This window comes from Gobio gobio, assembly GCF_949357685.1.
Source record: "Gobio gobio genome assembly, chromosome: 11".
NCBI lineage: Eukaryota > Metazoa > Chordata > Actinopteri > Cypriniformes > Gobionidae > Gobio > Gobio gobio.
This window is the reverse complement of record NC_137104.1, coordinates 57,646,038-57,670,185: the sequence shown is the minus strand read 5'-3', so window position 1 is coordinate 57,670,185 and position 24,148 is coordinate 57,646,038. Positions and strand designations below refer to the sequence as shown.

At 41.7% G+C, this 24,148-nt stretch overlaps 1 protein-coding gene across 1 annotated transcript in view; it reads left to right on the top strand.

The window, feature by feature from the left end:
- Positions 1–24,148, top strand: part of col14a1b (collagen, type XIV, alpha 1b) — a gene marked incomplete at its 5' end in the record, with an annotated part of 106,209 nt that overhangs the window by 45,694 nt on the left and 36,367 nt on the right. Inside the window, 10 exons of the mRNA XM_079828618.1 lie at positions 1,950–2,092; positions 4,011–4,140; positions 4,690–4,812; positions 4,886–5,035; positions 6,871–6,987; positions 14,404–14,550; positions 14,708–14,782; positions 14,891–15,030; positions 20,139–20,262; positions 20,369–20,512. Coding sequence (XP_079684744.1) covers positions 1,950–2,092; positions 4,011–4,140; positions 4,690–4,812; positions 4,886–5,035; positions 6,871–6,987; positions 14,404–14,550; positions 14,708–14,782; positions 14,891–15,030; positions 20,139–20,262; positions 20,369–20,512 — 1,293 coding nt within the window. The remainder of the gene's footprint in view (positions 1–1,949; positions 2,093–4,010; positions 4,141–4,689; positions 4,813–4,885; positions 5,036–6,870; positions 6,988–14,403; positions 14,551–14,707; positions 14,783–14,890; positions 15,031–20,138; positions 20,263–20,368; positions 20,513–24,148) is intronic.

The following is a 24,148-nucleotide window of genomic DNA, read 5'->3' as shown; positions in this document are numbered from 1 at the left end:
GTTCATATGTGCGTGTTCATATGTGCATGTTCATATGTGCATGTTCATATGTGTATGTTCATATGTGTGTGTTCATATGTGCGTGTTCATATGTGTATGTTCATATGTACGTGTTCAAATGTGTATGTTCATATGTGCGTGTTCATATGTGTATGTTCATATGTGCGTGTTCATATGTGTATGTTCATATGTGTATGTTCATATGTACGTGTTCATATGTGTATGTTCATATGTGTATGTTCATATGTGCGTGTTCATATGTGTATGTTCATATGTACGTGTTCATATGTGCATGTTCATATGTACGTGTTCAAATGTGTATGTTCATATGTGCGTGTTCATATGTGTATGTTCATATGTGTATGTTCATATGTACGTGTTCATATGTGTATGTTCATATGTGTATGTTCATATGTGCGTGTTCATATGTGTATGTTCATATGTGTATGTTCATATGTACGTGTTCATATGTGTATGTTCATATGTGTATGTTCATATGTGCGTGTTCATATGTGTATGTTCATATGTGCGTTTTCATATGTGCATGTTCATATGTGCGTGTTCATATGTGTATGTTCATATGTGCGTTTTCATATGTGCATGTTCATATGTGCGTGTTCATATGTGCGTGTTCATATGTGCATGTTCATATGTGCGTGTTCATATGTGCGTGTTCATATGTGCGTGTTCATATGTGCGTGTTCATATGTGCATGTTCATATGTGCGTGTTCATATGTGCGTGTTCATATGTGCGTGTTCATATGTGTATGTTCATATGTGCGTGTTCATATGTGCATGTTCATATGTGCGTGTTCATATGTGCGTGTTCATATGTGCGTGTTCATATGTGCATGTTCATATGTGTATGTTCATATGTGCGTGTTCATATGTGTATGTTCATATGTGCGTGTTCATATGTGTATGTTCATATGTGCGTGTTCATATGTGTATGTTCATATGTGCGTGTTCATATGTGTATGTTCATATGTGCGTGTTCATATGTGTATGTTCATATGTGTATGTTCATATGTGCGTGTTCATATGTGCGTGTTCATATGTGTATGTTCATATGTGTATGTTCATATGTGCGTGTTCATATGTGTATGTTCATATGTGCGTGTTCATATGTGCATGTTCATATGTGCGTGTTCATATGTGCGTGTTCATATGTGTATGTTCATATGTGCGTGTTCATATGTGCGTGTTCATATGTGCGTGTTCATATGTGTATGTTCATATGTGCGTGTTCATATGTGCGTGTTCATATGTGCATGTTCATATGTGCGTGTTCATATGTGCGTGTTCATATGTGCGTGTTCATATGTGCGTGTTCATATGTGCATGTTCATATGTGCATGTTCATATGTGCATGTTCATATGTGCGTGTTCATATGTGCGTGTTCATATGTGCGTGTTCATATGTGTGTTCATATTTGCGTGTTCATATATGCATGTTCATATGTGCATGTTCATATGTGTATGTTCATATGTGCGTGTTCATATGTGTATGTTCATATGTGCGTGTTTGTATATGCATGTTCATGTGTGTATGTTCATATGTGCGTGTTCATATGTGCATGCGTGTGTGTTTAGTGTGGGTTCATGTGTGTTTTAATGTGTGTGTGTTCATATGTGTGTGTGTGCATGTGTGTGTGACTGTGTGTGCATGTGTGTGCGTGTGTATATATATATGTGTTCATATGTGCGTGTGCAAGTATACGTGTTCGTATGTGCAAGTTTGTATGTGTGTGTTCATATGTGCATGTATGTGTTTTCATGTGCATGTGTATGTATGTGTGTGCATGAGTGTGTTTTTATGTGCATGTGTGCAAGTTTATAAGTGCGTGTGCATGTATGCGCGTTCATATGTGCATGTGTGTATGTGCGGGTTTGTATGTGCATATTCATATATGTGTGTGTGTTCGTATGTGCGTGTGTGTGTGTGCAGTGCAGCGGCTGGCCATTAGGAATCTGCAACTGAGTGACGTGACGACCTTCAGCATGCGTGTGTCATGGGATGCTCTGGGCCCAAACGTGCGTCAATACCGCGTGTCGTACATCAGCACACGTGGAGACCGCGCAGAACAGGTGGTGAGTGGCTAACTCTCGTGTGTGTGTGTGTGTGTGTGTGTCCTGCAGATCTCTCTCACTGCACAGGCTGACCTCACAGCTTCTGTACGCTGAACTCCACACCTCCTCTAAAAGCCTTTGGCTCTGAAAGTGTTTTGTCTTCTGGTGTGTTTGCAAACGTTTCATCTGTGGAGTCCAGCTCATCCTGAGGGTGTTTGTCTTCACCGCGGGAATGTTCTTTCAGCTGGGATGGCTCTGAGCCGCGACCCTCAGCCTCAGGTTGTGTGTGTGTGTGTGTGTGTGTTTGTGTTCCTCAGCCCTGGGCGTGTGCTCTGAGCCGTGAGCCTCAGCCTCAGGTTGTGTGTGTGTGTGTGTGTGTGTGTGTGTGTGTTTGTGTTCCTGAGCCCTGGGCGTGTGCTCTGAGCCGTGAGCCTCAGCCTCAGGTTGTGTGTGTGTGTGTGTGTGTGTGTGTGTGTGTGTGTGTGTGTTTGTGTTCCTGAGCCCTGGGCGTGTGCTCTGAGCCGTGAGCCTCAGCCTCAGGTTGTGTGTGTGGTTGTGTGTGTGTGTGTGTGTGTGTGTGTTTGTGTTCCTCAGCCCTGGGTGTGTGCTCTGAGTCGTGAGCCTCAGCCTCAGGTTGTGTGTTGTGTGTGTGATGTTGTGTTGATGTTGTTGTCCGTGTGTGTGTGTCTCTCTCTCACTCTGCGTTACGAAACTCAGCTGTAAACGACGGTATCCTAAAGTTTGTTATTAAAGCCAGGCTACAAACACTCCCGACCAAATACAATCTCTCCCTGTGGTTCCCAAAACATCACGAACCATTCTGCTTACTACACCGAGATAAGATCATGGAATCTACAGCGCACATAATGAACGGATGCCCAGCGCTCAAAGGACTTTACATCGCGCGCCACGATCGCATCGTAAACACAATAGCTCAAGAACTGCGCAAAGTTTCTGGACAAAGTGCAATACACACAAATAATTCTGTTCAAACCAGCTGGTTCTCAAATCTGAGTGATAATAATATCTCCTGTCTTAAAAGTGTTCTTAGGGAACACTCAAATACTCCGGACATTGTAGTCATTAATGAACTTTCTAGGAACATTCTGATTCTAGAAGTGGGCTGTTGTTTTGATGCTTACATGGACGTGTGTTTTTCTGAGAAAATGTTAAAGTACCAGCCGTTAACAAACGCTATGGCAGTGTGTGGCTACAGGACCAAACTAACTGTTCTTATTTTGGGTAGTTTAGGTCAGGGGTTTTCAAACTTTCTGATGCCAAGGACCCCCAGATATGATGAACCTTTATGAGGGACCCCTTCCTAAAATCCATCTATTTTTATGTATGAAAAAAAAAAACATTTAAACTGTTAGATATAATAATAATATGCAAGATAACAGGAACTATAGTGAAAAAAACTCACTAAAGATGCAAAGCAAACATATACAATTTTGGAATGTATACGGCAAGACAGGAGAGAAACATTTAGAAATGAAACAGTTAGAATACTCTGTAGACTTTATCCATTTTGGCTTTGTCTTTTTATTCTCTGAAATTTTCTGGGGACCCCTTAGAACCTTCTGGAGGACCCCAGGCGGTCCCCGGACCCCAGTTTGAAAACCCCTGGCTTAGGACATGTGCACAGATGATGTGTCAGAGGCTTCAGATTGCTGGACTGAGTAAAAAGAGCTCTAAGTAAAGAGCCAGATATTGTTCTGTGTCAGCGATCATAGGCATGTGTGGAGAAGACGATGTCTCCTTTATCCATAGCCTATTGATTTCTGTGCTTGAGACTGTTTGCATCGTCTGTAGTGTCAGGTTAAACATGAGAAGCTCTTTGTGGATATTTGGATGCTGTGTTGTTTTAATTAGTATTTGTCATTCCAAATAAAATAATGATCTGTGTGTGTGTGTGTGTGTGTGTGTGTCTCCGCTGTAGGCGATGGTTCCTGCGGGTCAGACGTCTCTGGTGCTGCAGCCTCTCCTGTCGGACACTGAGTATCGTGTTAGCGTGTCCTCGGTCTACAGTGACGGCGACGGGCCGCCCATCACACGCATCGCTCGCACACGTGAGTCTCCTAACCGGGGATTGTGGGTAATATAAGCTGACATGTCCATAAACGTCTTTCACATTCATGTTGTGACCTTCCATGTCAACTACCCATGTCCAGTCTCACTAGTAAACAGATAAACACAGTGTGTGTGTGTGTGTGTGTGTGTGTGTGTGTGTGTGTGTGTGTGTGTGTGTGTGTGTGTGTGAGAGAGAGAGTGTGTGAGTGTGTGTGTGTGTGTGTGTGTGTGTGTGTGTGTGTGTGTGTGTGTGTGTGTGTGTGTGTGTGTGTGTGTGTGTGTGTGTGTGTGAGAGAGAGAGTGTGTGAGTGTGTGTGTGTGTGTGTGTGTGTGTGTGTGTGAGAGAGAGAGTGTGTGAGTGTGTGTGTGTGTGTGTGTGTGTGTGTGTGTGTGTGTGTGTGTGTGTGTGTGTGTGTGTGAGAGAGTGTGTGAGTGTGTGTGTGTGTGTGTGTGAGAGAGTGTGTGAGTGTGTGTGTGTGTGTGTGTGTGTGTGTGTGAGAGAGTGTTTGAGTGTGTGAACCTGTGCTGAATGCTCTTCTCCTCTGCAGTTCCTCTCTCCGCTCCCACTGGCCTCCGTGTGTCTGAGGAATGGTACAACCGCTTCCGCATCAGCTGGGCCGCGCCGCCCTCGCCCACCATGGGCTACCGGATCATCTACCAGCCCACCTCAGGTACCAGACACACACACGCACACACACACACACACACACGTAGACATCCCGGCTGACCTCTGACCCCTGACAGCGGCCGGCCGCGCCCTGGAGACGTTTGTGGGCGATGATGTGAACACGATGCTGATCGTGAATCTGCTGAGCGGGACGGAGTACAGCGTCAAGGTCATCGCCACCTACACCACGGGCTCCAGCGACGCCCTCAGCGGACGCGCACACACACGTGAGTTCAGCACGGGATGGCGGAACACGCTCCCTTTCTTCAGCGTTCTTCCAGTAACGTTAACAGCACGTTTGTTCAGTGTTATCTGGTCTTTCATAATGTTCTCATCAGCACTAACACATTATTTATACAACCCCAAATCAGAAAAAGTTGGGACAGTATGGAAAACGCAAATAAATAAAAAAAGAAGTGATTTCTAAATTTACTTTGACTTGTATTTCATTGCAGACAATATGAACACAAAATATTTCATGTTTTGTCTGGTCAACTTCATGTCATTTGTAAATATGCATCCTTTCCTGTCATTCAGACCTGCAACACATTTCAAAAAAAGTTGGGACAGTAAAGCATTTACCACTTTGTAATGTTGCCATTCCTTTTCACAACACTTAAAAGACGTTTAGGGACTGAAGACACCAAGTGATGAAGTGTTTCAGGTGTAATTTTGTCCCATTCTTCCTGCAAACAAGTCTTAAGGTGGGCAACAGTTCGGGCTCTTCGTTGTCCACATTCTCTATTGGAGACAGGTCGGGACTGAGGCAGGCCAGTCAAGTACCCGAACCCTCTTCCTCCACAGCCAGGACTGCAGAATGTGTGCAGAATGTGCTTTTGCATTGTCTTGTTGAAATATGCATGGACGTCCCTGGAAAAGATGTCTTCTTGAAGGCAGCATATTATGCTCCAAAATCTCGATGTACTTTTCAGCATTAATGGAGCCTTCACAGAAGTGCAAGTTACCTTTGCCAAGGGCACTGACACAACCCCATACCATGACAGACCCTGGCTTCTGGACTTGTTGCTGGTAACAGTCTGGATGATCCTTTTCTTCTTTGGTCCGGAGCACACGGCGTCCATTCCTCCCAAAAAATACCTGAAATACTGCTTCATCTGAGCACAGTACACGTTTCCACTGTGTGATGGTCCATCCCAGATGCCTCGAGCCCAGAGAAGTCGACGGCGCTTCTGGACACTGTTAACATAGGGCTTCCTTTTGGCACAGTACAGTTTTAACTGGCATTTGTGGATGTAACTACGTATTGTGGTACTTGACAAAGGTTTGCCAAAGTAGTCCTGAGCCCATGTGGTGATATGGCTTCTAGATGATGACGATTCTTGATGCAGTGCCGCCTGAGGGATCGGAGATCACGGTTGTTCAGCTTAGGCTTGAGCCCTTGTCCTTTACGCACTGAAATTCCTCCAGATTCCTTGAATCTTTTAAATATGTTATGCACTGTTGAATGTGAAATATCCAAATCTCTTCCTATCTTTCTTTGAGGAACATTGTTTTTAAACATTTCAATAATTTTCTCACGTATTTGTTGGCAAACTGGCGATCCTCGGCCCATCTTTGCTCCTAAAGGATTAGACCTTTCTTGGATGCTGCTTTTGTACCAAATCATAATTACAATCACCTGTTGACATCACCTGTTTCAAATCACATCATTATTTAACCATTTGACCTCATTACTAGCCCTAAATTGCTCCTGTCCCAACTTTTTTTGAAATGTGTTGCAGGTCTGAATGACAGGAAAGGATGCATATTTACAAATGACATGAAGTTGACCAGACAAAACATGAAATATTTTGTGTTCATATTGTCTGCAATGAAATACAAGTCAAAGTAAATTTAGAAATCACTTATTTTTTTCTTTTTTTTGCGTTTTCCATACTGTCCCAACTTTTTCTGATTTGGGGTTGTACATCGATCATGGAGCGTTTGCTTTCTGAAGAGTTTCAGCTGGACGTTCTTCTAATGTTTTTAAATGTTGCTACTTGTTTGTAATGGGGACGTTTGCGAAACGTTCTATAACCCATTTCTTTGTGTGTGTGTGTAGTTTATCTGGGCGTGAGTAACCTCAGCACGTATCAGGTGCGGACGACCAGCATGTGTGTGCAGTGGCAGCCGCATCGACACGCCAACCTGTACCGCCTCATCCTGCAGTCACAGCTCAGTGAGTGTGTGTGTGTGTGTGAGAGAGAGTGAGTGTGTGTGTGTGTGTGTGAGTGTGTGTGTGAGTGTGTGTGTGAGTGTGTGTGTGAGTGTGTGTGAGAGTGAGTGATTATAACATTATGTCAGTAGTGAGGTTTTGTGTGATTATATGTTACTGTAGCTGTCTAACCGTCACAAACGTCTCATTTACAGTCTGAGACGCGGTTTATAGTGTGCGTGTGTGTGTGTGTGTGTGTGTATAGTGTTTTTCATTTGGACGTCAAAGCCACGTCATTCCTAGCATCTGTAAAACTGCATTCTACCATCTTAAAAATATCTCTAAATTACGGCTCATGCTCTCAATGCAAAATGCTGAACAGTGAGTTGAGTCGTTGATGAGCTGTAGATTATTGTAATGTTCATGAGCTGTAGATTATTGTAATGTTGATGAGCTGTAGATTATTGTAATGTTGATGAGCTGTAGATTATTGTAATGTTGATGAGCTGTAGATTATTGTAATGTTGATGAACTGTAGATTATTGTAATGTTCATGAGCTGTAGATTATTGTAATGTTGATGAGCTGTAGATTATTGTAATGTTCATGAGCTGTAGATTATTGTAATGCTCATGAGCTGTAGATTATTGTAATGTTGATGAGCTGTAGATTATTGTAATGTTCATGAGCTGTAGATTATTGTAATGTTGATGAGCTGTAGATTATTGTAATGTTGATGAGCTGTAGATTATTGTAATGTTGATGAGCTGTAGATTATTGTAATGTTCATGAGCTGTAGATTATTGTAATGTTGATGAGCTGTAGATTATTGTAATGTTGATGAGCTGTAGATTATTGTAATGTTGATGAGCTGTAGATTATTGTAATGCTCATGAGCTGTAGATTATTGTAATGCTCATGAGCTGTAGATTATTGTAATGTTGATGAGCTGTAGATTATTGTAATGCTCATGAGCTGTAGATTATTGTAATGTTGATGAGCTGTAGATTATTGTAATGATCATGAGCTGTAGATTATTGTAATGTTCATGAGCTGTAGATTATTGTAATGTTGATGAGCTGTAGATTATTGTAATGTTGATGAGCTGTAGATTATTGTAATGTTGATGAGCTGTAGATTATTGTAATGTTCATTAGCTGTAGATTATTGTAATGTTGATGAGCTGTAGATTATTGTAATGCTCATGAGCTGTAGATTATTGTAATGTTGATGAGCTGTAGATTATTGTAATGCTCATGAGCTGTAGATTATTGTAATGTTGATGAGCTGTAGATTATTGTAATGCTCATGAGCTGTAGATTATTGTAATGTTCATGAGCTGTAGATTATTGTAATGTTGATGAGCTGTAGATTATTGTAATGCTCATGAGCTGTAGATTATTGTAATGTTCATGAGCTGTAGATTATTGTAATGTTGATGAGCTGTAGATTATTGTAATGTTGATGAGCTGTAGATTATTGTAATGCTCATGAGCTGTAGATTATTGTAATGTTGATGAGCTGTAGATTATTGTAATGCTCATGAGCTGTAGATTATTGTAATGTTGATGAGCTGTAGATTATTGTAATGCTCATGAGCTGTAGATTATTGTAATGTTGATGAGCTGTAGATTATTGTAATGTTGATGATCTGTAGATTATTGTAATGTTGATGAGCTGTAGATTATTGTAATGTTGATGAGCTGTAGATTATTGTAATGTTGATGAGCTGTAGATTATTGTAATGTTCATGAGCTGTAGATTATTGTAATGTTGATGAGCTGTAGATTATTGAAATGTTGATGAGCTGTAGATTATTGTAATGTTGATGAGCTGTAGATTATTGAAATGCTCATGAGCTGTAGATTATTGTAATGTTGATGATCTGTAGATTATTGTAATGTTGATGAGCTGTAGATTATTGTAATGTTCATGAGCTGTAGATTATTGTAATGTTGATGAGCTGTAGATTATTGAAATGTTGATGAGCTGTAGATTATTGTAATGTTCATGAGCTGTAGATTATTGTAATGTTGATGAGCTGTAGATTATTGAAATGCTCATGAGCTGTAGATTATTGTAATGTTGATGATCTGTAGATTATTGTAATGTTCATGAGCTGTAGATTATTGTAATGTTCATGAGCTGTAGATTATTGTAATGTTGATGAGCTGTAGATTATTGTAATGCTCATGAGCTGTAGATTATTGTAATGTTCATGAGCTGTAGATTATTGTAATGTTGATGAGCTTTAGATTATTGAAATGCTCATGAGCTGTAGATTATTGTAATGTTGATGAGCTGTAGATTATTGTAATGTTGATGAGCTGTAGATTATTGTAATGTTGATGAGCTGTAGATTATTGTAATGTTCATGAGCTGTAGATTATTGTAATGTTCATGAGCTGTAGATTATTGTAATGTTGATGAGCTGTAGATTATTGAAATGCTCATGAGCTGTAGATTATTGTAATGTTGATGATCTGTAGATTATTGTAATGTTGATGAGCTGTAGATTATTGTAATGTTCATGAGCTGTAGATTATTGTAATGTTGATGAGCTGTAGATTATTGTAATGTTGATGAGCTGTAGATTATTGTAATGTTGATGAGCTGTAGATTATTGTAATGTTGATGAGCTGTAGATTATTGTAATGTTGATGATCTGTAGATTATTGTAATGTTGATGAGCTGTAGATTATTGTAATGATGATGAGCTGTAGATTATTGTAATGTTGATGAGCTGTAGATTATTGTAATGTTCATGAGCTGTAGATTATTGTAATGTTGATGAGCTGTAGATTATTGAAATGCTCATGAGCTGTAGATTATTGTAATGTTCATGAGCTGTAGATTATTGTAATGTTCATGAGCTGTAGATTATTGTAATGTTGATGAGCTGTAGATTATTGTAATGTTGATGAGCTGTAGATTATTGTAATGTTGATGAGCTGTAGATTATTGAAATGCTCATGAGCTGTAGATTATTGTAATGTTGATGAGCTGTAGATTATTGAAATGCTCATGAGCTGTAGATTATTGTTATGTTGATGAGCTGTAGATTATTGTAATGTTGATGAGCTGTAGATTATTGTAATGTTGATGATCTGTAGATTATTGTAATGTTGATGAGCTGTAGATTATTGTAATGATGATGAGCTGTAGATTATTGTAATGTTGATGAGCTGTAGATTATTGTAATGTTCATGAGCTGTAGATTATTGTAATGTTGATGAGCTGTAGATTATTGAAATGCTCATGAGCTGTAGATTATTGTAATGTTGATGAGCTGTAGATTATTGAAATGCTCATGAGCTGTAGATTATTGTTATGTTGATGAGCTGTAGATTATTGTAATGTTGATGAGCTGTAGATGATTGTAATGTTCATGAGCTGTAGATTATTGTAATGTTGATGAGCTGTAGATGATTGTAATGTTGATGAGCTGTAGATTATTGAAATGCTCATGAGCTGTAGATTATTGTAATGTTGATGATCTGTAGATTATTGTAATGTTGATGAGCTGTAGATTATTGTAATGTTCATGAGCTGTAGATTATTGTAATGTTCATGAGCTGTAGATTATTGTAATGTTGATGAGCTGTAGATTATTGTAATGTTCATGAGCTGTAGATTATTGTAATGTTGATGAGCTGTAGATTATTGTAATGTTGATGAGCTGTAGATTATTGTAATGCTCTACTGGGTGGTTGCCCTGCTCGCCTAATAAATAAACTCCAGCTGGTCCAAAACGCAGCAGCTCCAGTTCTACTAGAACCAGGAAGTGTGACCATATTAGCCCAGTTCTGTCAACACTTCACTGGCTGCCTATTAAACATTGCATACATTTTAAAATTTTGCTTATTACTTACAAAGCACTAAATGGTTTATCTCCAGTACTTGAGCGAGCTCTTAACACATTATACTCCATCACGTCTACTGCGCTCTCTAAACTCTGGCCAGTTGATCATACCGAGAATATCGTAATATATATGATTAGACTCCCCCTGAAACTGCCTCATCGTCACGGCATCCTCAATAAACCCGTCTCCGGCGTGATGACTCCGATCCTTCGAATATTCCGATCTATTATGACCTCTGACCTGTAAAGTTGCCAGAATAATAATCATACGCTGTTTGTTAATTGGCCAGAGGAGAACTGCCCCCCCGACTGAGCCTGGTTTCTCCAAGGTTTATTTTCCTCCATTCTGCTCCTGATGGGGTTTGGGTTTCCTTGCCACTGTTGCCTCTGGCTTGGCTTGCTCAGTTGGGGACACTAAATATTCAACTTCTTTTCCTTTCGGCTGCCCCCTTAAGGGGTCGCCCTAGCGAATCATCTGCCTCCCTCTAGCCCTAACCCCTGTTCTCTCAGACCGACTACCTTCATGTCCTCCTTCACTACATCCATAAACCTCCTCTTTGGTCTTCCTCTCGACCTTCTGCCTGGCAGCTCTAACCTCAGCATCCTTTTACCGATATATTCACTCTCCCTCCTCTGAACTCTGAGTGCTGTACTCATTCCTGATCCCATCCATCCTCGTCACTCCCAAAGAGAACCTCAACATCTTCAGCTCTGCTAGCTCTAGCTCTTCCTCCTGTCTTTTCCTCAGTGCAACTGTCTCCAAACCATACAACATCGCTGGTCTCACTACGGTCCTGTACACCTTTCCTTTCATTCTTGCTGGAACTCTTTTATCACACAACAGACCTGACACTTTTCTCCACCCATTCCAACCTGCCTGCACACGCTTCTTCACCTCTTTTCCACACTCCCCATTGCTCTGGACTGATGACCCTGAGTACTTAAAATCCTGCACCTTCTTTTCCTCTTCTCCCTGTAACCTCACTCTTCCACTTGGTTCCCTCTCATTCACACACATGTATTCTGTCTTGCTGCGACTAACCTTCATTCCTCTTCTCTCCAGAGCAAACCTCCACCTCTCTAGACTTTCCTCCACCTGCTCCCTGCTCTCACTACAGATCACAATGTCATCCGCAAACATTATAGTCTATGGAGATTCCTGTCTGACCTCATCTATCAGCCTGTCCATCACCACCGCAAACAAGAAGGGGCTCAGAGCCGATCCTTGAGGCAGTCCCACCTTCGCCGTGAAGTCCTCTGTCTCACCTACGGCACACCTTACCCCAACCCTTACCACTGTCCTACTGCTCTCATACATATCCTAACATGCTTCTCTGCCATTCCAGACCTCCTCATACAATACCACAGCTCCTCTCTTGGCACCGTCATATGCTTTCTCTAAATCTACAAAGACACAATGCAGCTCTTTCTGACCCTCTCTGTACTTCTCCATCAACATTCTCAAAGCAAATAATGCATCTGTGGTGCTCTTTCTTGGCATGAAACCATACTGCTGCTCACAAATGTTCACTTCTCCCCTTAGCCTTGCTTCCACTACTCTTTCCCACAACTTCATTGTATGGCTCATCAGCTTAATACCTCTGTAACTTCCACAACTCTGCACATCTCCCTTGTTCTTAAAAATTGGCACCAAAACACTTCTCCATTCCTCAGACATCCTCTCACTCTCTAAGACCTTGTTGCACAACCTAGTTAAAAACTCTACAGCCATCTCACCTAGACACTTCCATACCTCCACTGGTATGTCATCAGGACCAACTGCCTTTCCTCTCTTCATCCTCTTCAAAGCTCTCCTAACTTCACCCTTGCTAATCCTTTCTACTCCTGCTCAACAATATTTGCCTCTACAACTCTTCTCTCCCTGTCATTTTCCTCATTCATCAGTTCCTCAAAGTACTCCTTCCATCTTTCCCTCACCCTCCTGTCACCTGTCAACACATTTCTATCTCTATCTTTAATCACTCTAACCTGCTGTACATCCTTTCCATCTCTATCCCTCTGCCTCGCCAACCGATACACATCCCTCTCACCTTCCTTACTATCTAACCTTGCATACATGTCCTCATAAGCTTTCTGTTTGGCCTTTGCCACCTCTATCTTAACCTCACGCTGCATCACCCTATATTCCTGTCTACTATCCTCCGTCCTCTCACTGTCCCAATTCTTCCTAGCTAACCTCTTCCTCTGGATACTCTCCTGGACTTCCTCATTCCACCACCAAGTCTCCTTGTCTTCTTTCCTCCTTCCAGATGACACACCTAGCACCTTCCTACCTGTCTCCCTGATCCCTGGTCATCTGGAAGCACCTCCTGACCACCTAAAGCTTGTCTCAGCTCCTCCCTGAAAATCACACAGCACTCTTCCTTTTCCAGCTTCCACCACTTTGTCTTCTGCTCTGCCTTTGCTCTTTTCATCTTCCTCACCACCAGAGTCATCTTACACACCACCATCCTATGCTGTCTAGCTACACTCTCACCTACCACTACTTTACAATCGCTAATCTCCATCAGATTACAGCGTCTACATAAGATATAGTCCACCTTCCCATAGTCCCTGTGTTCCTGCCTCTTCTGAAAGTACGTGTTCACCACAGCCATCTCCATACTTTTAGCAAAGTCTACCAACCTCTGTCCTTCTGGGTTCCTTTCCTGAAGACCAAACCTGCCCATCACTTCCTCGTCCCCACTATTCCCTCCATTGAAATCTGCCCCTATCACCCCTCTCTCACTTCTGGAGTCTGCATCACTTCCTCCAACTCACTCCAGAATCCTTTCTTTCTCCTCTTGCTTACAACCAACTTGTGGAGCATAGGCACTAACCTTCAATTTCCAGCTTCAGACTCATCAACCTGTCTGACACTCTCTTTACCTCCAGAACATTATTCACAATCTCCTCCTTCAGGATCACTCCTACTCCATTTTTATTCCTATCCACACCATTATAAAACAGTTTAATCCCTGCTCCAATGCTTCTAGCCTTGCTCCCTTTCCACCTGGTCTCCTGGACACACAGAATGTGGACTTTCCTCCTCTGCATCATATCTACCAGCTCTCTGCCTTTATCTGTCATCGTAACAACATTCAAAGTCCCTATTTTCAGTCCCCAACTGAGCAAGCCAAGCCAGAGGCAACAGTGGCAAAGAAACCAATACCCCATTAGGAGCAGAATGGAGGAAAATAAACCTTGGAGAAACCAGGCTCAGTCGGGGGGGCAGTTCTCCTCTGGCCAATTAACAAACAGCGTATTATTATTATTCTGGCAACTTTACAGGTCAGAGGTCATAATAGATCGGAATATTTGAAGGATCGGAGTCATCACGCCGGAGACGGGTTTATTGAGGATGACATATCGCTTTAAGGATTATTCAATTGTAATATTCGAACAATCGGAGTCTGTGAAGCTGCTCTTAAACAATCGGCATTGTTAAAAGTGCTATATCAATAAAGTTGACTTGAGTGTGTGTGTGTGAGTGTGTGAGTGTGTGAGTGTGTGATCCTCCTGGGATTGAATCAGATGAACAGCCGTTTAGTCTCAGTCTCCTTCAATCCTCTTTTTCAGACGGTGAGAAACAGGAAGTGAGGTTGTCAGGCTCCGCCTCCAGGCACTGCTTTAATGATCTCACGCCGAACACACAATACAGCATCAGTGTTCACGCTCAGCTGCAGGACACAGAGGGGCCGCCCGTCACCACCACACAGAGGACATGTATGTGCAGAAACACACACACACACACACACACACTTACACACTCTCACATGTTACTGACAGAACGAGGACTCGAGTGATGAGCGCGTCTCATGTTCAGTCTTGTGCTCTGTGTGTGTGTGTGTGTGTGTGTGTGTGTGTGTGTGTGTGTGTGCAGTTCCTCTGAGCACGGCTCCGCCCACCACGGCCAGCAGCACCGCCCCTCCGCCCACCCTTCCCGCCACTAAAGAAGGTACGTGTCACATGACCTGGTGAGAGTTTAGGGTCGGACAGAGGCTTCATTAGCTCTGTGTGTGTGTGTGTGTGTGTGTGTGTGTGTGTGTGTGTGTGTGTGTGTCAGTGTGTCGCGCCACTAAAGCAGACCTGGTGTTTCTGGTGGACGGATCGTGGAGTATCGGAGATGACAACTTCCAGAAGATCATCCGCTTCCTGTACAGCACAGCCGGAGCTCTGGACCGGATCGGGCCGGACTGGACTCAGGTGAGCGGCCAAAGCACACATCTGACCCATACATATGCAGAATTTAAAAAACAAATCCTGCAGTTTCACGCTGTCACCACAAGGGGGCGGTGCTAGACTATAGGCCAGGGAAACAGCGCCAAAGCGGAACGAAACAGCGCTAACTCGCCAGCTCTGACTCTGAACAAATGTGTTTACCTGCTGAGTCTCGGTCACATGACCACTGAACAGCCAATGAGAAACGTTAGAGTTCGGCGCAGAGGTCTCCGGTACGAGCTGCGAATCTCTCGGTGATTTAATTTAGTTTAAATCCAGTTAAACTGCCCTGACTCAATCAACAACACTAATGTGCAAATCAGCTGAGCCCATTCAGTTCAAATACTTTTCAAACAACGCCAACATTTATCATGGATTTAACACGACCTGTAACTGTGGTAAAACTGACTGTAACCGTGGTAACACTACCTGTAACCGTGGTAACACGAACTGTAAACGTGGTAACACAAACTGTAACCGTGGTAACACTAACTGTAACCGTGGTAACACGAACTGTAACCGTGGTAACACTACCTGTAACCGTGGTAACACGAACTGTAACCGTGGTAACACAAACTGTAACCGTGGTAACACTACCTGTAACCGTGGTAACACGAACTGTAACCGTGGTAACACGAACTGTAACCGTTGTAACACTACCTGTAACCGTGGTAACACTAACTGTAACCGTAGTAATTTGTCAGAAATGTAGGTTAATTTCTAATTTTATTTAATTTATAATGTAGACATGTATTAAATGAGTAATAAAGGCTGAATTGCAGACTATTTTTGTCATAAACGTGCAGTTTTGTGTATTTATATTTATATGCTTATAGAGTAAATACCTTAAAGCCATTCTAGATATAGAAATATATATATTTTTGCCTTGTGTGCACTGCAAAACATGCTGTCATTTAGTATTTTTGTCTTGTTTCTAGTCTAAATATATCTAAACATTCTTAAATCAAGATGCATTTAAGAGATAAGTTAAATGACATTAGATATTTTTTCTTGTTTTCTGGAAAATAAAATGAAATTGAAGTGAGTTTTTGTTTAAAACAAGCTAATATATCTGCCAATGGGGTCAGAACATTAATGTTTCTGTTTGGAATCTGGTTTATTGTGTCCCAAACAGAAACCAGATTATTTTTCTAATCCATTGGCAGATCATTTAGTTTGTTTCAAGCAAAAACTCATTTCATTTTGATATTTTCCCCCAGGTAGTGTTGTAGTACTCGAGATCGGTCTTGGTCTCGAGACCACTTTTTAAAGGTCTTGGTCTCGTCTCGGAATCGACCGCATTTTTACTCGGTCTCGTCTCGGTCTCGGACTCAGAGGACTCGGGATTTAATTTCAAGACCGGTCAAGACCACAACTGAGAGCATATCACGAAATTATTTGTTAACATCATTACTGTGATGATTAGACAAAAAACTTCAGACCAAAAGCTTGACTCGTGTCTAATTTTAAATACTTTTAGTTTTCCCTCCCCTCCCTGCGCTGCGCCGCGCCGCCAACCCCCACATCGCATCACACACACACTCCACACGTGAATGCTTGAGACAGGAGAGCAAGCTGTGCCGTCACCGTGACCGTGGCTGTTGGAGAGATGTCAGCCAAATCTTCTGTTATCCAATTTGGCTACCTAAACCACAACGAGTTCATCTGCAAAAATGCATCCAAAAGAAAACATACAGCAGTGTGTAAGTTCTGCAACGCGACGCTTACTGAGACGGCTGGGACCACGTCAAACTTCTATCGACATTTGCACTAATATGCATTAATTCATACTTAACTAATGCACAGATAATCATGAGTTAATGTATTACTAATGGTGAACTAACCCATTTATTAATGATTACTGCATCAGCAACTAATGAAGATTCAGCATGATTAATATATTAAGTAATCATTAAATTGTTATTAGTTAAATGTGTCAATGTATTAATTCCTTAATAACATATTATATGAACTAATAATGTAAAGCAACGTGTTAATTACCTCAATGGGTCAAAGCCATGCATTTCAACCTCCAGTTGTCTGCTTTAATGAATCATTAGCTAATGATTTACAAAGGTATCATTGTGTTATGACTTTACTTGTTGGGGCACATGACTATTAACTAATTCATAATTAATTCAAAACCCATAACCACAAGTAAATATTATTTAATCAATTAGTAAATAGCCATGTGCCTCAACAAGTCATAACATAATGACACATTTGTAAATCATTAGCTAATGATTAATTAAAGCAGACAACTGAAAGTTGAAATGCGTGGCTTTGACCCGTTGTGGTAATTAATTTAAATGATTAGTTAGTATAATATGTTATTAAGGAATTAATACGTTATGATATATTTAACTGATAACAATTTAATGATGACTTAATCTATTAATCATGTAGAATGTTCATTAGTTGCTGATGCAGTGATCATTAATAAATGGGTTAGTTCACCATTAGTAATACATTAACTCATGATTATCTGTGCATTAATTAAGGATGAATTAATGCATACTAGTGCACCCGTATTGTAAAGTTTTACCCACTTTTCCCATTGATCAGATTTTATTTAATTTTTCTCATTAACTACAGCTTTATGTTTTGTCCTTGGTGGCAAGCTTGTTAGAAGTGTTTTGCCACGGCAGTTCATTCAGGTCTGGCATATAATGTCATCAATGTTTGAGGTTCTCCCAATTACAATTTTTGTAATTTTTTTGGCCAAAATGCCTGCATCGTGTTAGGTGGATGGCAAACCATTGAAAAGGGGTTCTGAATAAATGGTTAAGTTCATTTCAGCTCTTAAGTGTTTATTCGCATTTATTTGCTTATAGAAGAAAAAGATAAATTCCCACATATCAGCAATGCCTGTTGATTATTTTATCAAAACTTCTCTCTTACACACCCACACACACGAGAGAAGTGCCAATCGTATGCATATTCCACATTTTATCAGAAGTGTGTCATGCAATGTGGGGATTTGCACTGGTCTTGGTCTTGGTCTTGACTCGGTCTCGGCCTGTCTTGGTCTTGGTCTTGACTCGGTCTCGGCCTGTCTTGGTCTTGGTCTTGACTTGGTCTCGGCCTGTCTTGGTCTTGGTCTTGACTCGGTCTCGGCCTGTCTTGGTCTTGGTCTTGACTTGGTCTCGACCCTTCAAAGTCTTGGTCTTGTCTTGGTCTCGGTTTAGGTGGTCTTGACTACAACACTACCCCCAGGAATCAAGAAAAAATATGTAATTTTCCTAAAAGTATCTTGATTTAAGAATTTTTAGATATTTGGACTGAAAAAAAGACAGAAATACCAAGTAAGAAAAGTATTTTTTGCAGTGTGGTTTTACCTAAATAGAGCACTTATTAAAAATAGAGCACTTATTAAAAATAGAGCACTTATTAAATTTAAATAAAAAGGGAGTTCTAACTCAGTAATAATATTTAAATATATAAATATATATAAATAAATATATATAATAGAAAAGGGACCGGCCCCAGGGTCCACAACATTGAATCTGGCCCCCTTTAAAAAAAGTTTGGACACCCCTGATATACACCGATCAGGCATAACATTATGACCTAATATTGTGTTGGTCCCCTGACCCGTCTCTGATGGACTCCTCTAGACCCCTGAAGGTGTGCTGTGGTGTCTGGCACCAAGATGTTAGCAGCAGATCCTTTAAGTCCTGTAAGTTGCGAGGTGGACTGGACTTGTTTGTTCAGCTCATCCCACAGATGCTCGACTGGATTGAGACCTGGGGAATCTGGAGGCCGAGTCAAACTCGCTGTTGTGCTCCTCAAACCCTTCCATCTCACGAGTGCACGTTACATTGATTTAAGTTCAACAAACAAGTAGTAAAGTTACTTACATTTTAGACACAATATTCACTGTTTTGTTCAGTTTCACCAATGAAAATAGTTCCAAACAAAGATGAGCGCAGAAGTTCTCCAAGCCAGTTGGTTGAAATGAAGTGACTTGCCGCCACCTACTGGTGCTTTAGTTTATTTAAATGTATGTGTTTAAACATTTCTTATTCGTATAGGCCTATTCAAAATTTTATTTAAACCATTAATCTCATAACATACATTTTTGCAGTTGTAATTTTGCACTGTAAATTATTTAATTTGATTGGTAACAAACAATTTTTAAGCTGTGAGCACTGATGAATATATTACTTCAGAATTAATTGTTAATACCACCAAAAAGCTTGGCGATATGATACTGTGGGGATAAATTGGGCTTTTATTGTTCCATCACACTGTAGTGGACATCAGAGAACATCATCAAAGATGCAACAGAATGATTTGATATACTATTTTACTTTATGCAATATGTGTAAAATGGCCATAAATAAATTTAAAAAAGAAGTGTACTAATGGGAGTAGTAATTGGCAACATTTTCATTAGAATAGCTAATATTTCATGGAAATATTGATATATAATTAATTTTCCTGTCCACTTGTTGTGTGAGTGCCTGATTGACAGGCTTTAAGTGCTTTAAGCTGCTCTGATGTCCACTACAGCGGACGCATGAAATCCAGGTCCTGTAAGTCATATGCTGAATTTGAAAGAATAATTTTCAGAGATATTGATTTACAACAAACTATTTGAAAATTAGATTTAAATGATAATTGCGAAATAAAAACATATTTCCATAAGAATGTCAAATTTGATAATTCAGTCAAATTTAGAGCCAGAAGAGGGCCAGGGCCCTCAAGAGCTGCAGTTCTGGAGATGCTCTGACCGTCACAATCTGGCCCTTGTCAAACTCACTCAAATCCTCACGCTTGCCCATTTCTCCTGCTTCTAACACATCAACTCTGAGGACAACATGTTCACTTGCTGCCTAATATATCCCACCCACTAACAGATCATCAGCGTTATTCACCGGTCATAATGTTATGCCTGATTGGTGTAGAAATAAATGGTCTATAGTTTAGATGTAAATATTGTTTATATCCCCTCAAAATATTAAAGAATAAATGTTATTGTCTTGAAATGATTATTGTCTTATGATCATGAAGAGGCACCTGCGATCTGACGAGTGTGTGTGTGTGTGTGTGTGTGTGTGTGTGTGTGTGTGTGTGTGTGTGTGTGTCAGGTGGCCATCGCTCAGTTCAGTGATGATGCTCGCACAGAGTTCAAGCTCAGCGCTCATGATAATAAGGAGAGCCTGCTGGAGGCCATTCAGAGGATCTCTTATAAAGGAGGAAACACAAAGACAGGCAAAGACAAACCCTCACACACTCACCGCTCTAACACACACACACACACACACACACACACCCTGCAGTGATGCTCATGAGTGTGTGTGACCTCTGACCTCCACAGGCAGAGCCATGCAGCATGTCAAAGACTCCGTGCTGACGGCGGTGGGCGGAGCCAGAAGGGGCGTGCCCAAAGTGCTGGTGGTGCTGACGGACGGACGCTCGCAAGACGACGTGCTCCAGGTGTCCCAGGAGATCCAGGCGGAGGGTGAGAAGAAGAGAGGAAGAGCAGAAGAGAGGAAGAGGAAGAGCAGGAGATCAAGAGCAGGAGATAAAGAGCAGGAGAGATGAAGAGCAGGAGAGATGAAGAGGAAGAGCAGGAGATCAAGAGCAGGAGATCAAGAGCAGGAGAGATGAAGAGCAGGAGAGATGAAGAGCAGGAGAGATGAAGAGCAGGAGAGATGAAGAGGAAGAGCAGGAGATCAAGAGCAGGAGAGATGAAGAGCAGGAGATGAAGAGCAGGAGAGATGAAGAGCAGGAGAGATGAAGAGCAGGAGAGATGAAGAGCAGGAGAGAGGAAGAGCAGGAGAGATGAAGAGCAGGAGAGATGAAGAGCAGGAGAGATGAAGAGCAGGAGAGAGGAAGAGCAGGAGAGATGAAGAGCAGGAGAGATGAAGAGCAGGAGAGAGGAAGAGCAGGAGAGAGGAAGAGCAGAAGAGAGGAAGAGCAGGAGAGAGGAAGAGCAGGAGAGAGGAAGAGCAGAAGAGAGGAAGAGCAGGAGAGATGAAGAGCAGGAGAGAGGAAGAGCAGGAGAGATGAAGAGCAGGAGAGAGGAAGAGTAGAAGAGATGAAGAGCAGGAGAGAGGAAGAGGAAGAGCAGGAGATGAAGAGGAAGAGGAAGAGCAGGAGAGAGGAAGAGTAGAAGAGAGGAAGAGCAGAAGAGAGGAAGAGCAGGAGAGATGAAGAGCAGGAGAGAGGAAGAGCAGGAGAGATGAAGAGCAGGAGAGAGGAAGAGCAGGAGAGATGAAGAGCAGGAGAGATGAAGAGCAGAAGAGAGGAAGAGCAGGAGAGATGAAGAGCAGAAGAGAGGAAGAGCAGGAGAGATGAAGAGCAGGAGAGAGGAAGAGCAGGAGAGATGAAGAGCAGGAGAGAGGAAGAGCAGGAGAGATGAAGAGCAGGAGAGATGAAGAGCAGGAGAGAGGAAGAGCAGGAGAGATGAAGAGCAGAAGAGAGGAAGAGCAGGAGAGATGAAGAGCAGGAGAGAGGAAGAGCAGGAGAGATGAAGAGCAGGAGAGAGGAAGAGGAAGAGCAGGAGATGAAGAGGAAGAGGAAGAGCAGGAGAGAGGAAGAGCAGGAGAGATGAAGAGCAGGAGAGAGGAAGAGCAGGAGAGAGGAAGAGCAGGAGAGAGGAAGAGGAAGAGCAGGAGATGAAGAGGAAGAGGAAGAGCAGGAGAGAGGAAGAGTAGAAGAGAGGAAGAGCAGAAGAGAGGAAGAGCAGGAGAGATGAAGAGCAGGAGAGAGGAAGAGCAGGAGAGATGAAGAGCAGGAGAGATGAAGAGCAGGAGAGAGGAAGAGCAGGAGAGAGGAAGAGCAGGAGAGATGAAGAGCAGGAGAGATGAAGAGCAGGAGAGATGAAGAGCAGGAGAGATGAAGAGCAGGAGATGAAGAGGAAGAGGAAGAGCAGGAGAGAGGAAGAGTAGAAGAGATGAAGAGCAGGAGAGAGGAAGAGGAAGAGCAGGAGATGAAGAGGAAGAGGAAGAGCAGGAGAGAGGAAGAGTAGAAGAGATGAAGAGCAGGAGAGAGGAAGAGGAAGAGCAGGAGATGAAGAGGAAGAGGAAGAGCAGGAGAGAGGAAGAGTAGAAGAGAGGAAGAGCAGAAGAGCAGGAGAGATGAAGAGCAGGAGAGATGAAGAGCAGGAGAGATGAAGAGTAGAAGAGAAGAAAGAGTGATAGATTCCTCATGTGTGAACTGTAACGCGAGCTCTGACTCTTTCAATTTGAGTTGAATTTACGATTTATAAAAATACTTCTAACCACTATTTTTAAGATTAGCCCTTAGGACACTTGCCTTTATACATTTAGAACAACAATATCTAAGCCTAAACCTACAGTAATCTTGACCAACTACAGCATTTTAAAGCTTTCAGACTCTCATTTTCATATTTGGTGACTGATTTTCAAAAGAGATGATAGATAAATAGCGATAGATTCATCATTTGTGAACTATACACGTGAACAGTGCACTGACTCTTTCCATATTGTTTTTTATATGCATTTTAGAGATTGAATTAACATTACTATTAACAAATATTAACATTACTGCCCAAACAGCTTATGAATAGGATTTCTACTTCATAGATATTTTGAAAAGTATGAAAATATAATGTTCAGATCACTCAAACCATATATGGAAATCATTGGGCCCTATCTTGCACCCAGCGCAATTGACTTTGTACACCGACGCATGTGTCATTCCTATTTTGCACCCGCGCAAAGCGCGCTTTTCCCTCCACAGAAGCACGTCGCTAAACTAGTGAATGAACTTGCGCTCCCTGGGCGGTTCAGCGCAAAAATGGAGGCGTGTTCCGGCGCAAACAATCCCTGGTGCTATTTTGCTGTTCCATTAAACAATTGCGCCACTGACCAGAAAAAACCTAGTCTAAAGTCAGTGGCGCGTTGCGCGTTGTTCATTATGCTATTTTAAGGGCGCATGCTTGACCATAATGTATAGCGTGCACAACGCGCATACACTTTGCTCATGTAATCTACACAGATGCAACAGTTATTTTTGCAAATCATAAATTGTTACACTAAAAAAATATTAACACATGAGATGACGGAAATCATTGTGGTGTGCCACGAAGATGTGAAAAAATTGGCATAAATCTAGCTTACAAATGATTCAGGCTAATTGTAATAATTAAGGATCAGACCTGTTTGCCCAATAGTGGCAAGACATATATGTATATAAGGACATCTGACAAATTGGTTTGTCCGTCAAGAACCAGGAAAAAAAATCGACTGAAAAACTGAAAAAACTGAAAGACTGAAAAAAAAGACTGTGAAATCACCTTTACCATAATGTACAACATTACAACTTCACTTCTCTGTCTTTCACTGCTCTTACAAGCACATCAGTCTCCTCGGCTGTGAACCGCTCCTGGCGTGCGCCTGGTAAATACGCCATAATAATAGCAATCCATAATGGAACTTGCGCACCTGCTTTTAAAGGGAATGTTGGATGACGCTCGGATTGGTTTATTCACGTTACGCCCAAACCACACCTATGAATAATGAAGCTACTTCAGACCAACCCATTTTAGATTTGCGCCGGGCGCAAGAGCCATTTATCCCGCCGGGAAAAGCAACAGCGCCGAGACCCGCCCACAAAGTTACTTGCGCTTCGCGCGTTGACACTTGCGTTTCAGATCGTTAAAATAGGGCCCAGAGAGTCTACATGTCATCTAGTGGAAAATGTTGGTACTGCGCACAAAAACATCTTTTTTTTAGATATAAACCTAAAATTTGGGAATGTGGAATCACTACTGAGGCGTTTTTCTTTTGCTATGTGAGCAAACGAGCACACAAAAAAATATTTAATGTATTCTCTCATTCACAGCTATAATATTTAACCCAACTATGACAACTTCCGCTCTGAGAAACCCGGAAATGTGAAAAGGGTCAATTGCCTTAGAACATTAAAATCTGCGGGTAAAATTGACCCGTGAACATCACGAACGTAACAGTAAATGTGTGTGTGTCAAAACACATCAGCGTGTTGAAACTTTGCATGTTCATGACCCTAAATGAGAAAAAGTCCCAAAATGTGAAGAAAAAAAACATAGGTTAACTGATATTTCTGACAACTTAAAAATCAAAACGGGTCAAATTGCCCCGCAACACAA